This window comes from Conger conger, chromosome 1 (genome assembly GCF_963514075.1).
Source record: "Conger conger chromosome 1, fConCon1.1, whole genome shotgun sequence".
Taxonomy (NCBI): domain Eukaryota; kingdom Metazoa; phylum Chordata; class Actinopteri; order Anguilliformes; family Congridae; genus Conger; species Conger conger.
Genome location: NC_083760.1, coordinates 57,774,176 through 57,792,206, shown reverse-complemented (window position 1 = coordinate 57,792,206; position 18,031 = coordinate 57,774,176). Strand labels below are relative to the sequence as shown.

Below are 18,031 nucleotides of genomic sequence, written 5' to 3'. Positions count from 1 at the left end.
GGTTTTAGACTGGCCAAGACCCAATTGAGCACACATCCAGGTGTAAATACCAGGAAATAAAAGCTGAAATTCTGAACTCTTTTTACCCCTAATGTATTCAGTGTATAGCAAAAACAAAGGAATTGTCCTTGCTGTTCCAATACTTTTGGAGGGGACTGTAATTTGCTACCGAGTCCTACCGATAGCTTTCTATTTACTGTACAGTGGGTTACAGCTGGAGTCTCTCTGTTAAAATGAAAAATGCCCCGTGGATTGAGGGTTTCCTGTCTGAAGCCAATTATGAGTTCAGCAGCATGTCTTTATCATAAGCCGTCAAAGCCTTGCACATCTCGGGAGGCTCAGTTTTCTAGAAATGTCACGCAGCACTCGATTGAATTTCGCTTGACATCTGAAATTCTGCTTATTCTGATCTTCTTTCCCCGACTCTTGAAATATTGGCCAAAACCATCTGGACAGCAGAATGGAAATGAAGTCCCTTCAGCTAATAGAATGTAAAGGGTAGAGGCTTTATTGTGCACTGGAATCAAGACTGGCAGCCTGTAGCAGTGGTGGCTATCAGGGTTTTCCCATAGATTCTCTTCGTGGGGATAAGGTGCATAAACCTCAGCCTGCTTCGCTTATCTTTTGTAAACAGGCTCACAATGACACAACATTTATTTATGTAGTCCTTTTTCTCTTAGCCCTGCTGCTTCTTTCTTGCAGTCTCTCAAGGGAAATATTTTGTAATTGTACCTCCTGTGAGTCATGTTGCTGCGGAACCTTATCACCATGATGCTCCATTTAGACACTGCAATGCACATCAGAGGCTTAGGAGTTTTCTGGAATAGAGGATGTTTATTAACACCGAGTATAGGCCTAACCTTAAGTCCTGGTGAAGTTGATGCTGCGTTTTTAGTCAATTTCCTTTAATCATGTACTGTCGCTCAAAACTAAGGAAAATGGCCTAATGTATTTTGGTCAGTGGGATACAAAAGAAAAATGCAAACTACTTTTTGCTGATTTTTTCTATGCCGAGAGAAGTGGACAAGGTTTCGCAAATCAGCTGACAATGTTAAATGTTCCATTACATTTTTAGCAATCTTTCAGTGACATTTTTCTTTACTTATTTACTTAAATGTGTGACATTCACAGCTGCCCAGTATTTATTTTACATTACACTCCCGTTCAAAGGTTTGGGGTCACCTTGTATTCTTCTGCTTTTTATGATTTAATTCTCAATGGGAATTATGGGGTGGGACTAGATTCAGCTGTTAATTATGCTGATACACCATGGAACACATTTGTTGGCAAAATGATTTTACTTATCAAGGGTACTTTTTCTGATATTTTATTTTGCTAGTTTTGTATGGCTTGGTAAGCCGTTTATTCTTACATTTGCGTGTTGCATTATGACCATAAAAAAAAAATATCGATGATCAAATAGGCCCTGGTCCTTATCTTTGTTGTACAAGTAGCAGTTGAAATTTCACTTCCCTCTAGGGTCTTTTAGCGCACTTATCCCTGGTTAGAGGTATGCTCTTTGCACTTTGTTGCATGTCTCTCTGGATAAGAGCATCTGCCAAATGCCATTAATGTAATGTAATGTAATATCCAGGCCATCTGAGATCTATTGTAATGTTCTTCCTGAATTATGCGAACATCTTAAGCTAATTTTCAGTGGTCTACTACAAAACTACTCTCTTCTAGGCTGCAGTGTTTCCCATTCAATGATAATTCATGCACTATATTCCTGTCATCAGAGGTGCATTTAACAGAGAGCCATTATCCCAAAATATTTATTAGGAATTACAGCAGTTACTTTATTACCTTCTTATTCACATTCACATCTGTTGCTGTCAAACCCTCACTCAAGTTATTCTTACAGGAGGAAAAACATACGAACCCCAGTCATGAACAAATCTCAAAGGGGTATACAGAACTGCAGAAAGTAATTTATGACAGTTTTCCTTCCATGACACCCTTAAGCAAAATTGAGGGTGAAATGGCTGTTTTCAAGCCAAGGTGCTCAACCAGAAAAGGGAACAGAAGTCAGACTTGATTCTGGGCTGAGCTTGAGGAGCTGAGTGTTCGGTTCCCAGAACCACTCCATTCTTTCTTTGAAGGTGGGAACAAAGAATCGTGAAGGTGCAGTAGGGCTTCATTGACCCAAACATGGGTGGAGCTATCATGTGCTGTAAGCGATTTTACTGCTGTGAGGCAATCGTAGCCCTGGATTCAATTGACATTTCTTGAGAGGATGTTTCGGTTAAATGCATTTAAGGGCATGTGCAATTCGGCCGAAGCAAGAGCAGAGTTTTCACTGAGTGATGTCCCCACTGTCCCCCATTTCATTTTGAGTGCCACCGAAGCATGTTTTTTTTATAGAAAAAGTTTTGTTGCAAAGGTTCTGTGGGGGTGCGAGACTACCAACACTGGGCTAACGAAACTCTGGGACTATAACTTGTCATATAGACTATATCATGACTTGCAACTGATTATGTGTCACTTATGTGACTACATCAGTAAAGTATTCAGCATATACAAGCATATGGCTGAAACCTAATTTGCCCAAGGTTGATTTTTATGATTGTTTACCACGCCAAACTGTGTGCAAAACACTCACATTTAGTTGTGGGCCTTAATTTAAGAGCAGATGTGTTTTGCTAAGTGCAACAATGTTTTTCATTGGTTCACAGAAGAACTGTGGCTGTCAGCTCATGGCTGCTCCAGTTGTTACCCATCACATTATAAAGCTCAATCCATCTGTTTGTCTGTTCTTTCTCCAGCTGCGGGCGACCTGACAGTTTCTCTCCCGGAAGGCCTCGCCACCTTAGAGGGCATTCAGCTACAGCTCACCTCCACCAACTTGGTGTGCCCCAATGTGCAAATATCTGGCATCGACACCACAAATATCAACAATATCACTCTGCAGGTATTTAATCGGCCAATGTGGGATTATTACCACCCTCTTCTCCTGCTGTGGGTAATTGTCTAGAAATGTTCCTTAGAATTAAAATATTTTTTTATAGGATGGACCAGGTATGCAAAAATGAGTTGGCAGTCAATGTTTCCAGGCAAAGAAATGTGAAATGGGTTCTATATGCTTTCTTATCTTGGATAAGTTACACAGTACACTTTCCACACTCAAACACACTCAAAATTAGTTTTTAACTATGACTCTTTATTTAGCCTGCACACAGTTCTTGAGCAGTAGGATGTGCTGGCATACATTTCTGTGGTACAGGGCATGACGGGTAAAAAAAAAAACAGAATATGTAGTGTGGTTGGTGTGAGTTGGCTTTGATATTGATTTTTCAGAGCAAAAATGCAGTTGCTTTCAAGCAGTTCAAAAAATCTAAGCGGATACTGGATTCTACCATTGTTTTTGAGTGCTTTGTGAGTGATGGTTCAGTTTTTCCTCCACCTTTCTCTTTTCAATATTTGCCTTTCAGCTCCTTCAGTGCTGTGGTTTTCTGCTCCGTCTGATTGAGCCTAGTTGTTGTTACATAATGTGGCATTACGTCTGTTTTGCAGATGTTATTCTTCAGGGCATGTCATGAAATTAAGTAGATAAGGTCCCCTCCAAAGGTATTGGAACCGCAAGGCCAATTCCTTTGTTTTTGTAATACACTAAATACAATTGAACACAGAATTTTTTGGCCAGCAAATAGTATTGGAACAGAGAGTATTTAAGTAAATGAAAGTAAATGACACCTATTATTTGGTAGCATATCCCTTGCTTGCAATCACTGCATCAAGCCTGCAACCCATAGGCATCACCAAACTGTTGCATTCTTCTTTTGTGATGTGTTTTCCCTTCAATCTCCTCTTCAGAAGGGATATGCTACCAAATCAAGTTCCTCCCAAGCGGTTTGGACACATTTCTCCATAAGTTGGCAGACAGAATGTTTTTGTAGGCTTCTGAATTCATCCTGCTGCTACTATCATGCGTTACATCATCAATAAAGATTAGTGAGCCCACTCCAGAAGCAGCCATGCAAGGCCAAGCCATGACACTTCCTCCACCGTGCTTCACAGATGAGCTTGTATGTTTTGGATGATGAACAGATCCCTTCTTTCTCCACACTTTGGCCTCACTTTTGTAGAGGTTAATCTTGGTCTCAGAAGTCCATAAAACTTTGTTCCAGAACTTTTGTGGCTCATCTTTGCAAATTGTCATCTCATCTTCTGATTCTTACTACTGATGAGTGGTTTACATCTCGTGGTATAGCCTGTATATTGCTGCTCTCCTTCGAACGGTTGATTGGGATACCTTCACCACTGCCCTGTGGAGATGTGATGTGATGTCACTGACAGATGTTTTGGAGTTTTTCCTTCACAGCTCTCACAATGTTTCTGTCATAAACTGCTGTTGATTTCCTGTTGCTCAGTAAACCAGCGGTTTCTTTCTTTTTCAGGACATTCCAAGTTGCTTTTCTATGCTTCAAAATGGCTTGCTTTTCACCCAAAGACAGCTCTCTGGTCTTCATTTTGGTTTATCATTTCTAACACAAATGCAGTCTTCACAGGCAAGACCTAAATCTGAAACCAAGAGTAGACATTCAGAATTGTTTAACCAATCAATCTAATGGGACACATCTGGGCAACAAGAAACATCTGCCAGTCACATGTCCCAATACTTTTGCTCACCTGTAAATTGTTTAACAAATCTAGATACAAATACCAGGAAATAAAAGCTGAAATTTGGATCTGTCATCTCATCTCATCTTTTGACCTCAAATTGTCTTCAGTGTATAGCAAAAACACAGGAATTGACCTTGCTGTTCCAATACTTTTTGTAGGGACCTATGAATGTGCATTTCATAGGTTGAATAACAGCAGCAGTGACCACATTAATATGATAATTAACAATCAGGCCAGTAGCAGTTATCTTAAAGAGAGACTTGATAGCCGTGTATAAACAGCTTGGTCTTGAATGAAAATAATGATGATTTTATTATTATTATTAGTAGTAGTAGTGATAGTACCATTTCCTATCTTTCCGGCTCTTATTGAAATGTTTGCCCCTCCAGATCGACCCCACGATCCTGCAGCAGACTCTTCAGCAGGGCAGCCTGCTCTCCCATCAGCTGGCGGCTGACGGCAGCCTCACCCAGCACGCCACTGCCCACCTCATGGCCGGCGATTCGACCATGCCCGCCAACGTGGTGATCCACCCGCTGAGCAGCCTCTCCCTGCAGCCCTCCCTGACCTCGGCCGGCGTGGGCATCACCGGCCTGGCGGAGAGGGACAGCAGCGGTGCGTCACACCCCCCGCGAGTGTCCTCGTCTTCTCTCATTTCTTTCCTCCTTTCTTTCCATTGTTTTCACCTTTCTTCTATTGACTTTTAAACCCTCCCTTTCTGTCTGGTAATGAAATGTTGTTTAAATCAGTCTTGCGTGGTGTTGACTCACAGCACAGTGAGTGGAGATGTGAAAAACATTACTTTTGTCCTATTTCATGCTTCTTGCCCTTTTTTTCTCTGAATTTATAATGCTCAACGGCACTCGTACCGCGTCACTCTGCCGCTTCCTTTCACAAGGTGTCAGGTTCTGTGCGGACATGAGTCAGTGGGCAGCGTGTGTAGTGTGCAGCAACACCAGCTTTTGGCCTGTTATCATCCCCTTCACAATTTTGCAACATGCAAATTGGGTGTTCAGGTTGGGCGATCAAACCGGTACTGCGTCAGTAATGCGTCATAGGCACATAGGCGAAGCCAGCGATGGGTAAAACTATCCTGTGCCTGTCAAAAAAGAAAAAATTCAATTTGTGTATGAGGATTCACCATAGATCTTGATGGCTGAAATTGCTATTTTATTATAATGTCAGCAAATTCCTTTTTAATCCTTGTTTTCTGAATACCAGCTAAGGTATTTTGGTAAAATAAACTGTATAAGACTTGACTGCTGACCGTATGTGGTTACAGGTTAGACAAATGATCCAATTATTCCCTGACATCTTCTGCCTTAGTCACTTCCCCGCTAAAGAACCACGTCAATGACCCAAGAATGAAGAGTAGACTCACATTAAGCTAGCCGCCCATATTTGAATGGTTTCACTTTTGACATTCCACTGCAGAAGCAATCTTAATGATATTATTTTGTGAATGATAACTAGAATCTCTTGACGGCCACGGACCAGAGGTAATGTGAAACCCATCCTAATCATCCTAGATAAAATGAGAAAACAGGCAGACTTGGCGTACTTGCAATTGCTTGCTGCATAATCTACAGGGCAAGACATTGGAAATGAAGTGTCAGTTACAAAAGACTAATGTTGCAACTGGAAAAGCTATGTACGGTTATGAAAACAAGTCTACAAGTCTTACTACCTAAATCTTAAAAATGACCGGACTATAAAATACTATAATGAACTACTAAAATGTCAAGTATAGAGCTATAGCCCTTTTCAGGCAGGAATGGATTACATTTCCATATTTAATAAAAATCCACGCTTCTGACTTGCAATTGATTAGTATTGAATAGCCAAGTAGCTACGTCTTACGCAGAACCATGAAAATGAAGACATCATAATTTAGACATGTTTTCATGTACTGAAGTGTGAAATATCCGTTGCATTGTAGCTTGTAGCAGTGTTGGACCGAGGTATCGCATGCTAACCATGTTATTTTATAGAGGTGTGGGTCCTCAGCCACAGATATAGGCACTGTAGGGTGAGGAGCTGATGGGTTTTTGGGAACGCTCACACTAATGGGCTTGTCTCCTTCCTCAGGGTCTCAGGACCTGTCGCATGTAATGACGTCCTCGGGGCTGGTGGCGACAGGCGGGAACGGGCAGGAGATCACGCTGACCATCAACAACTCCAGCCTCAGCCAGGCCCTGGCCCAGGCGCAGGCGTCCACGGCTGCAGGCTCCGCCCCCTCAGTCAGCAACCCGCAGGAGATCACGCTCACCATATCGGGTACCCACACGCATGACAACGCATGACAACGCATGACAATGCGTAACATTGCATTAATTTAACAGACGCGTTTATCCAAAGCGACGTGCGATAAGTGCGGACTCGCATACACATGCACACACACACGCACGCGCACACACGCACGCACACACACACACACACACACACACACACACACACACACACACACACACTCACTCAAGGACAGGTACTGTATGAATAAGCATGCATATACAGACTTGCACATGTGCACACACATGACAATACATTACATTTATTCAGCAAACGCTTTTATCCAAAGGGCCGTACGATAAGTGCACACGTGCTCACATACACACACACACACACACACACACACACACACACACACACACACGCTCAAGGACACGTACTGTACGGAAACACATGAACAAACAGACTTGCCCTTGTAAACACACATTATACACACACGCACACAAATCACTTATGGTAAGGCTTTGGTCCTTTGCTGACAAAGCTCCATTTAGTGCTTTATTCACTTCTGCGAACAGTCATTGTTAGGATCTATCATAGTCTGTGCCACATTTAAAGCTGAATGCTGCATCCTTTACAGACACAGTTAGAATATCCCTTTAAAGATTATGAAAAATGATTTTGTTCATTATTGGGTGGGTCGTGTATTTGTCTTAGACTCATCTTAACCCCCGCCCCCCCCCAGGCATTGCCGATCTCTTCCCGTGTCAGCTGCGGAAATCCTCGCAAATCCGACGGCTTAGCAGTTCATGTGTAACTTTAATTAGGAGATACCTTCTGCTTTCACATTGCCGAATACTGTCAACAGCGATGCCCCTGGCTGTTATTGTGCGCTTACAGCCGATGTCATGTCCCACAGAGGTTTGGCTGCCTCAGAACTTGGAAATGAAAAGTGCAGCATTTGTCTCATTACTGTTACTTATCTGATGCTTTTTATCCAACGTGACTTACAGTTGATAAGACCAAGCAGGGGCCAATCCTCCCCTGGATCAATGTGGGAGTTAAGGGACTTGCTCTTGGAAGGACCCAACAGCTGCACTGATCTTATTCTAGCCACACATGGGCTTGAACCACCAACCTTCCAGTCCCAGTCAAACGCCTTAGCCAGTAAGCTATTGGCCACAGGTGGCAAACTTCAGTCCTAGAGGCCCGCAGTGTCTGCTGGTGTTCAGGTTGTTCCCGGCACCTGTGGTTAACTGAAGTCGTTGATTGGCTAAAGAATCCACCCACCTTGTTCTCAAGGCCTTAACTGACAGCTGATTGAATGGAAGCCGGCAGACACTGCGGCCCCCTGGGAATTCAGTTTGACGCCCCTGCTATAGGCTCTCCGTGTCTGTTTGTCTGACCGTCCCCTGGTTTTTCCACCTCAAGGTCAAGACCTCATTCCACAGCACAGCACCTCCAGTGGTGCAGATATGGGTGCTATGGGGCTGGCCACTTCCATGAACACACAGGCAGGGGGCGCCACCCTCACCATCGCCAATGACCAGCTCCTACCTCAGAGCCCAACCAGCACTGGAATGACAGGTGAGGCTTAACTGTGCGACGCTATACTCACGCACCTTCAGAATGACAGGTGCTCAAAATTCTTATAAATACTGTAAATAAATTAATATCATATATATTTGCGCTAGTCTGTCACACCGGGAAAGGAGCTTGGATGTTTGGTTGAAGTATAGTTTGGCGGAGTTGGGGGAAGTACAGTTTTGCATTCCCTTAACCCGAGTAGCATAAATATTACATCCGTATGCTAAGCGTTGTGTCAGTGCGGTGGCTGAGTGCTGGGATGTGACACGCCGCTCACTTGAGAACTCTTTTGGCACTCTTCTGTGCAGTCATTATGTTTGTCACCTTCATACCCTGGACACGAGGTGACATTTTTTAAAAGCGAAGTTGTGTTTACCTGACCAAGGCTAACTCGCTGTGTCGGGTGTTCTAGCAGGGCATTCACAACATGCTGCGATGATTTGCCTCTATTCTGTATTATTATGCTGATCATGCTGTACACGGTAATTTAACGACTAAAGTCTATGCATGTCTTAGACTTCCGAATCAGAATTGATGGGATATACTGCGTGCGTCGATGAATGCAAATGTGTGTGTGTGGGTCTGTGTACGCAGCATATATCAGAAGTCAAACACATAAATTAACCTCGTTATTTTGGCAATGTGTAAACACTGTGGCACAGACCTGGGTCGAATACATTATTCATTGAGATTCAAATGACAGTACAGTTATCTAGCTGGCACTTTTATCCAAAGCGACTTACAGTTGATTAGACTAAGCGGGCGCCAATCTCCCTGGTTAAGTGCCTTTCTCATGGGCCCAGCAGCTGCGCTGATCTTATCATGGCAATACTGGGGCTTGAACCACCAACCATCCAGGTCACAGTCAAGCACCTTAGCCAGTGGGCTATAGGCTGCCCCCAAATACTTTCATACGCTTTACTGAACGTGTCTAGTGTATAGGAACCTATGAAATACTCTCAAAAAGTACAAACCCCACCTTCTGGTCCTGCTGGTTGGCTCAATTGCCCCAGGAGAGATCACATGAGCACAGGAAAGTATTTGAATCCAAAACCATTACTGCTGTGGCACATGTTATGTAGCTGTTGATGGGTGAAATAGTTGTCATTTGATGGTGATGTTGTGTTTTTTCTCTCGTTTGCCCGCTCAGTGAGCAGCCTGCCCCCCGCCACCTCCCTCTCTCAGGCGACGGTGTCGTCTCAGAGTCTGGTGATGTCATCGACGGGCATGGCGAGTGACGGCAGCGTGACGCTCACCCTGGCGGACACTCAGGGCATGCTGACCAGCGGCCTGGACGCGGTCACTCTCAACATCGCCTCCCAGGTCTGCCCACGACACACACACACACACACACACACACACACACACACAGTATAATACACACACACACACCACACACACACTCAGGGCATGCTGACCAGCGGCCTGGACGCGGTCACTCTCAACATCGCCTCCCAGGTCTGCCCACGACACACACACACACACACACACACAGTATAATACACACACACACACACACCACACACACACACACACACACACACTCAGGGCATGCTGACCAGCGGCCTGGACGCGGTCACTCTCAACATCGCCTCCCAGGTCTGCCCACGACACACACACACACACACACACACACACACACTCAGGGCATGCTGACCTGCGGCCTGGACGCGGTCACTCTCAACATCGCCTCCCAGGTCTGCCCACGACACACACACACACACACACACACAGTACATACACACACACACACACACACACGCACACCACACACACACACACACACACACACACACACACACTCAGGGCATGCTGACCAGCGGCCTGGACGCGGTCACTCTCAACATCGCCTCCCAGGTCTGCCCACGACACACACACACACACACACACACACACACACACACTCAGGGCATGCTGACCAGCGGCCTGGACGCGGTCACTCTCAACATCGCCTCCCAGGTCTGCCCACGACACACACACACACACACACACACACACACTCAGGGCATGCTGACCAGCGGCCTGGACGCGGTCACTCTCAACATCGCCTCCCAGGTCTGCCCACGACACACACACACACACACACACACACACACACACACACACACACACAGTACATACACACACACTCACACAGTACATACACACTCACACACCACACACACACACACACACACACACACACTCAGGGCATGCTGACCAGCGGCCTGGATGCGGTCACTCTCAACATCGCCTCCCAGGTCTGCCCACGACACACACACACACACACACACACACACACACACACACACACGCACGCACACACAGTACATACATACACACACACACACACACACACACACACACACACACACACCACACACACACACACACACACACACACACTCAGGGCATGCTGACCAGCGGCCTGGACGCGGCCACTCTCAACATCACCTCCCAGGTCTGCCCACGAGTGTCACAGTCGGCTGATATGTCACTCACGTGTGCACACACGTACACAGGCAAAAATACACACACCCACACCCTCACATGGGCAGAGACACACACACACACACACACACACAGACACACATGCACACACACGCGCACACACACACACACACACACACACACACACACAGTACATACACACACACACACCACACACACACACACACACATACACACACACGGTACATACACACACACACACACACACACACACAAATATGCGGGCACACAAACTCACTCACACACATGCCGGCATACTCACGCAAACAAACTAGCGTACATACTGTACACATTCACCCACCCATACACACACTCACACACACATACACACACTCGCACACACATGCACGTAGGCAATTGTGTGTGCATACACCTCATAATACACAAACCCAAGTATATTTACTCACAGAGATATACACGCACTCACAGTATGTGACAGGCTGTGTTAAGGTTCATTGTATACTTTGATCTCCTAAGCACTTGGTATCTTCGTGCTGTGTGTATAATTGCAATTCATGAAGCAGAAATCAGTTGGGTATCATCTTAAGCTCTCTGGGGGGCAGGGTTTTGGATGATTGGTTTCCTTTTTAGTGCATATGTAATGCATTGATTCGCATCAAAGTTTAGAATCTAAACTTTTAAGACTTTAAATATTCCGTCACACTTGGAAGAGCAGCTTTAATTATATAAATATTTTAAATCCCTGTTCAAATGAATGGCTGTGGTCACACCTCATGAATGCTTAATCCAGGTGGCTGGCATGCTAAAGTCTGGGGTAGTCGCAAGCTCCCCAGTCAGGGGTAGACCCAATGCTCACTTCTCCCCTCGAGGCCAGACAACGCAGTAAAATGTTTAGTGTTAACTCAACTCTTACAGAGTACAAATGGTCCCTTTTGAACCCATGTACTCTGTTAGAATTGAATTAACACTGGACATTTTACTGTGAAGAGCTTATTAGCAGCTGTTTGCATTCTGTGACAAAAGACATTGAAGCTAATTGTTATGCTAATGGCGCACAAGTAGTAGCTGAGTTCCCTGGAAATGCTAACTCCTGTCACAGATTGTGTGACCCTCTAGCCCCCTGCCTATCTCTGCAGAGCCAGCAGTTTCCCGCCATTCTGAGTGAAGCCGGTATCCACGGGCAACCAGCCAACACCTCCCAGCAGGTCATACTGGTCAGCCACCCCACCCACGGCACCGTGGGTCCACCTGACGATGGTTTCAGGGTAAGAAGAGATTATATGATCATGCGCTGTGCGTCTTAATGTAATATTATATTTGTGGAAGCCTGTGTTGGATGGGAGGGTAAATTAGTAGTTCGGACTGATTTTTGGACCTGAGGGGCATGGGTAATAAGTAAGGATTCATTAGCTCTTTCACAAGAGCCTTCTCCACAATGTTTGGCGGGGCAGCCTGTAGCGTAGTGGTTAAGGTAAATGACTGGGACACGCAAGGTCGGTGGTTCTAATCCCGGTGTAGCCACAATAAGATCCGCACAGCTGTTGGGCCCTTGAGCAAGGCCCTTAACCCTGCATTGCTCCAGGGGAGGATTGTCTCCTGCTTAGTCTAATCAACTGTACGTCGCTCTGGATAAGAGTGTCTGCCAAATGCCAATAATGTAATGTAATATAAATAAAGAACGCAAGTGCGTACGGTTTACGATGAGTATACTGTGCAACTGTGTAGCTGTTCGCTCTGAACAAGGAGCCTGTTCTGCTGATCGTACAATTCGTTCAATCCCCAATATTTACCACACCACACGTGCATGTGTACCTGTGTGTACCTGTGTGTGCCTGTGTGTGCCTGTGTGTGTACGTCTGTGTACACATGTGTACACGTGTGTGAGCATGTACGTGCGTGTACGTGTGTGTACTGTACGTGTGTTTGCATGTGTGCACGTGTGTGCGTGTGCCTGCGTGTTTGTGCCTGTGCCTGTGTTTGTGCACGTGTTCGTTCACTCTTGTGTATGCCTGCGTGTACATTCACGTGTGTGTAACAGCTGTGCACCATCTTCCAGATCCCGGAGGTGAACAGGCCGCTGGTGAAGGAGACGGCAGTGGACACGCAGCAGGGTCTGAACCAGTGCTTCTACTGCAACCAGGTCTTCCTGACCCCCGTCATGCTGAGGAGACACTGCAGGCAGCTGCACGGGAAGGAGCGCTGCCACGTCTGCAGGGTCTGCAACAAGGCCTTCAAGAGAGCCACACACCTCAAGGTAGGACTGGACCCTACCTCACACATACTCATACACTCACACACTGCAGGGTCTGCAACAAGGCCTTCAAGAGAGCCACACACCTCAAGGTAGGACTGGACCCTACCTCACACATACTCATACACTCACACACTGCAGGGTCTGCAACAAGGCCTTCAAGAGAGCCACACACCTCAAGGTAGGACAGGACCCTACCTCACACGTACTCACACACTGCAGGGTCTGCAACAAGGCCTTCAAGAGAGCCACACACCTCAAGGTAGGACAGGAACCTACCTCACACATACTCACATACTCACATACTCACACACTCACACACTCACATACTCACACACTGCAGGGTCTGCAACAAGGCCTTTAAGAGAGCCACACACCTCAAGGTAGGACAGGAACCTACCTCACACATACTCACACACTCACACACTCATATACTCACACACTCGCACACTCACATACTCACATACTCACACACTGCAGGGTCTGCAACAAGGCCTTTAAGAGAGCCACACACCTCAAGGTAGGACTGGACCCTTCCTCACACACACTCACACATTCACTCATTCACTCACACACAGCCACTGATGCACGCACACACTCACACACTCACACATTCTCTCACACACAGCCACTGATACACACACACTCACACATTCTCTCACACGCAGCCACTGATACACACACACTCACACATTCTCTCACCCACAGCCACTGATACACACACACACTCACGCATTCACTCACACACAGCTACTGATGCACGCACACACTCACACATTCTCTCACACACAGCCTCTGATACACACACACTCACACATTCTCTCACACACAGCAACTGATACACACACACTCACTCATTCTCTCACACACAGCCACTGATACACACACACTCACTCATTCTCTCACACACAGCCACTGATACACACACACACTCATTCATTCTCTAACAGGTGTGCTAATTGATGCATACACTCAGTTGTTTGCACCTGCAGCCAGAGCCTCATGCATATTCATTCCCACTCATTCCCTCTCATTCACTCACACTCATATAAATGCACTCTGACTCAGTGATGCGCACCCACACAAACCCACATGCAGAGATGCACATATGCACAAACCCAACTGCACACACACGCACACAAACAGATGCCCATATGCTCTTTCACACACACGCAAACAAACATGCACACAGGCAGATGCACATATCCACACACACGCACACAGCAGATGCATGTGCACGCACGCACTCACACAGGCACGCACGCACACGCGCACTCACACACACTCACACAGGCACACGCGCTTGCACGCACACACACACACACACACTCACACAGACACGCACGCTTGCACACACTAACACAAACCCAACTGCATACACACGAACACAACAGATGCATGCACATGCACACAGGCACGTACGCTTGCGCGCACACACACACACACACACACACACACACACACACAATTTACCTCCAGTGAAATAAGTGTAATTTCTCAAAACCACCAATGTGCGTGGCCTGTGTTCCCCTGACTCCTGCCCCTTGGTGTCAGCAGACAGCCTCCCACATGGATTCTAACTACAGTGAAAGAGAAACAGCTCCTGTAGAATTACAATCAATAGAGGTCAGCTCTCAAACGTGTAATTAGCAGCAGCGGAAACTTGTTTTAAGCATTGCGTTTGGAAACTGAATCATACGCCGCGGAAAAGGTGTCGGAAAGGGCGGCAGGAATGGAAGCTGCAGTCAACTCTGCCTGCCTTGAAAGATAACCCTCGAAGCCTGGAATATAATGGAGTTCAGAGTGGGTTTAATATCCTGTGCTTGAACAATAAATCTGCTGTCACCTTTTCCACTCACTCCAGTCGGCATTCTCCAGAGGAAATAATGGAAGACACAGAAAACAACAACAATGTAAAAGTGTTCGCAACCTTCAGTCAGCTTCAATGCAGCCTGTAGTGCTTTTGTCCTTGTCTTTGTGCGTTTTGGTTATTGTAGCGTTTTAATGTGGCTGTCCCTAAATTATACATTCGCTAAACACTGCATTCATAAACAGAGTTTGATGATTAATGCAATATTTTGCAACTGTTTCTCTTTCTGGCACGCTAAATGAAACGTGTGTTAAATGTCATATCAACATAAAACAAAAATGAAGACATAATTAGCATTTGCGTAAATCCTATACGCATTAATTAATTTGTGCGTTATTGAGCAGTCTAATAACATAATGACAGGCCATTCAGCCCAGGAATGCTCATTTTTTCCCGTCACTAAAGTGTACCTAATGTTTAGTACCTTAAAGCCTGGTCTTGAAAACCCCCAGCATTTATGCCTCCACTACATGAACTGGCAAGCTATTCCACACAGTGACCACTCTCTGTGTGGGGAAAAAATACTTCCTAATATCTCTGCAGAATTTATACTTTACTCATTTCCATTTATGCCCCGTTCTGCTAACCGAACCGGAAGAATCTCCTGTAGTTCACTAATCCCTTTAATGAATTTGAAAGCCTCAGTGAAATTTCTCCTAAGTCTCCTTTTACTAAGCTTTGAGAGATTAAGCATCTTAAAGGCCCACATGCATCATCATTCTCTTCCTGGTTTTAGTATCTAAAACAGCCACAAAACATTTGCAAAGTACTGATGTAGGTTTTTTGAAAAGTCTCTAACCCTGCCCCCAATTTCCCCTTCCCCCTCCGCCTCCTGTGGGCAGCTATCTGTGTTAACATGGACAGTGACAAAAATGTAGCTAGCAGAGATTTTGAAGACTTGAGCTTGGAGGTGGAGGACTACTCCCCCCCCCCCCCCCCCCCTTCATCACCAAAGCATCTATCGTTTTGGCTCATTTACGGCTAAATAAATGGTGTTGATATAATAGTAATGTTTGTCATTAAATATGGCTAGCTAGTTGTGTCTAAATAGTGTGAATATAATAGTAATAATTAGAGTGCTCATGATGATGTCATGGGACATCATCCCATGATTATGCAAAAACATGTCATGTCACATGTGAAATCGTTTTACGAACAGCTTGGAGAAATAGCAGTTAGACTTAGACCAAAATTGCTATTTATTTTTTACTTGAATCAGTATGGAATACAAATCAAAAGCTCCAGGATGAAAAGCGTGTGAGCCTTTTAAGTCCTTCCTCGTAAGTCCAGGAATCAATCTGGTTGATCTTCTTTGAACGTTTTCCAGCACCTCTATTTCTTGTAGTATGGTCCCGAGAAATACACACAAGCGTGGTTTGACAAAGGTATTGTATAAGTTTTATACTCAATACTCTTGGCTATGTATCCCAGCAATCCTGTTGGCCTTATTTTACTGATACAGCACATTGACCAGAACCTACAACCATTGCCGAAAATCAACTATTACTCCGAAGTCTTTTTCAAGTTGGGAACATTGCAATTTTGTACCAGCTATAAAGCATTAGATTACAGTTATTTAGCTGACAGTTTTATCCAAAGCCACTTAGTTGACAATCCCCCCTGAAGCAATGTGGGGCTAAGGCCCAACAGCTGCACGGATCTTATTGTGGCGGGGCTTTAACCACCAGCCTTCTGGGTCGCAGTCATGCACCTTAGCCACTAGTCTACATTCTGTCCCCAAGCAATCCTGCCTTATGTTTTTATTTCCCATATGTAGAACAGTTATATTGAATTTCATTTGCCAGGTTTCCACCAACTTCAGGATTCTGTTTAAATCTTCTTTGATTCCAAACTGTTAGCTGAACCTCACAGTTGGAAATGTCATAAGCTTGAACATGCATTTCTTTGTCCAGTATTTCTGTCCTGTAAATGATAATATTCATGGCAATATTCTTTTGGCTAGTATACGTTTTTTAGTATACAGGACTAGGCCACTCCAAAACCTAAATTTGGGTTATTTTCAGCCAGTCAGATGTTGACTTGCTTTTCTGTTTTAGATTATTGTTTTGCTGCATAACCCAATTACGCATCAACTTCAGCTCAATGCTATAGTTGCTTTACACCAGCCATAATGGGACACATGTCATCCACAAAATTCCACTTTTGACTCCTCTTATTTGTCTTTAGTTGTGCTTTCCTTGAAATAGTCCACTCTGGAAATCTCTCTTGGAATCTTTTTGTCTCTGTATTTTACCACAGTTGTTGAGCTCCCCTCCCTTTCTAATTGTTTGCAGTAGCATGCAGGTACATCTGTTCTCTCTTAATTAAATAACCGTGTGTTTACTCAGGTTCCCTTTGTCTAATATTACATTTTGTCTGAATATCCTGAAACCGTTTAGCGTGACAGATAATAGAGAAAATGGGGAATGTGGACAAATGTACTGCACTGTATTAGCAGTGCATGGATACAGCACTAGAAAACACGTGGCAGTGCCACAGTTAAGATTTGCTAAAAGCACACAGATGTGTCAGAGAGCTGGCCGTCTCCCCGTCATCCGTCTTTTCTCCCAACAGCCTAAAAAACGGGTTACACTTTGCTCAAAAAAATCAAAGCACAGTTGTCTCAACGCATCTGCTTTTGCCCCCTGAGAAATGAGCGTACGCTGCCTGACAGCGCTGTCAGTGAATCAGCCTTTATTTGGCGCGTGGCGGTGAGAGGGGATGAATCAGTCAGGCCGCGGGGTTGTAAGAGACACTTCAGCGGCGTTTCGGCGTCAGCGGAGATGAAGGCGGCGTCGTGGGCCCGTTACGCACGCTTTACCTCATTGGACACGCGTCGCTCAGGCCCCTCGTCGGCTCACGCCGGCGGTGGGAAGCCCCGGCTCCTTTCTGCTTCGTCCGCGACTTGTGAATGCACTCGACTGCAACTTCCGCAACCCCAACCCCTTATCTTTTTTTGTGAAATTAAGTGCACAGGGGCTGTATTGTGGAGCCGGGCATGAAGAAAAAACAGCCACCTG

General features: G+C 45.3%; 1 protein-coding gene across 2 annotated transcripts in view; it reads left to right on the top strand.

Moving 5' to 3' along the window:
* Positions 1-18,031, top strand: part of LOC133140622 (zinc finger protein 236-like) — a 97,076-nt gene that overhangs the window by 60,565 nt on the left and 18,480 nt on the right. For both annotated transcript variants that reach the window (XM_061260690.1, XM_061260679.1), the window contains 7 exons: positions 2,766-2,911; positions 5,013-5,238; positions 6,712-6,900; positions 8,284-8,439; positions 9,590-9,762; positions 12,027-12,155; positions 12,947-13,144. In XM_061260690.1, the coding sequence (XP_061116674.1) occupies positions 2,766-2,911; positions 5,013-5,238; positions 6,712-6,900; positions 8,284-8,439; positions 9,590-9,762; positions 12,027-12,155; positions 12,947-13,144 (1,217 nt within the window). The remainder of the gene's footprint in view (positions 1-2,765; positions 2,912-5,012; positions 5,239-6,711; positions 6,901-8,283; positions 8,440-9,589; positions 9,763-12,026; positions 12,156-12,946; positions 13,145-18,031) is intronic.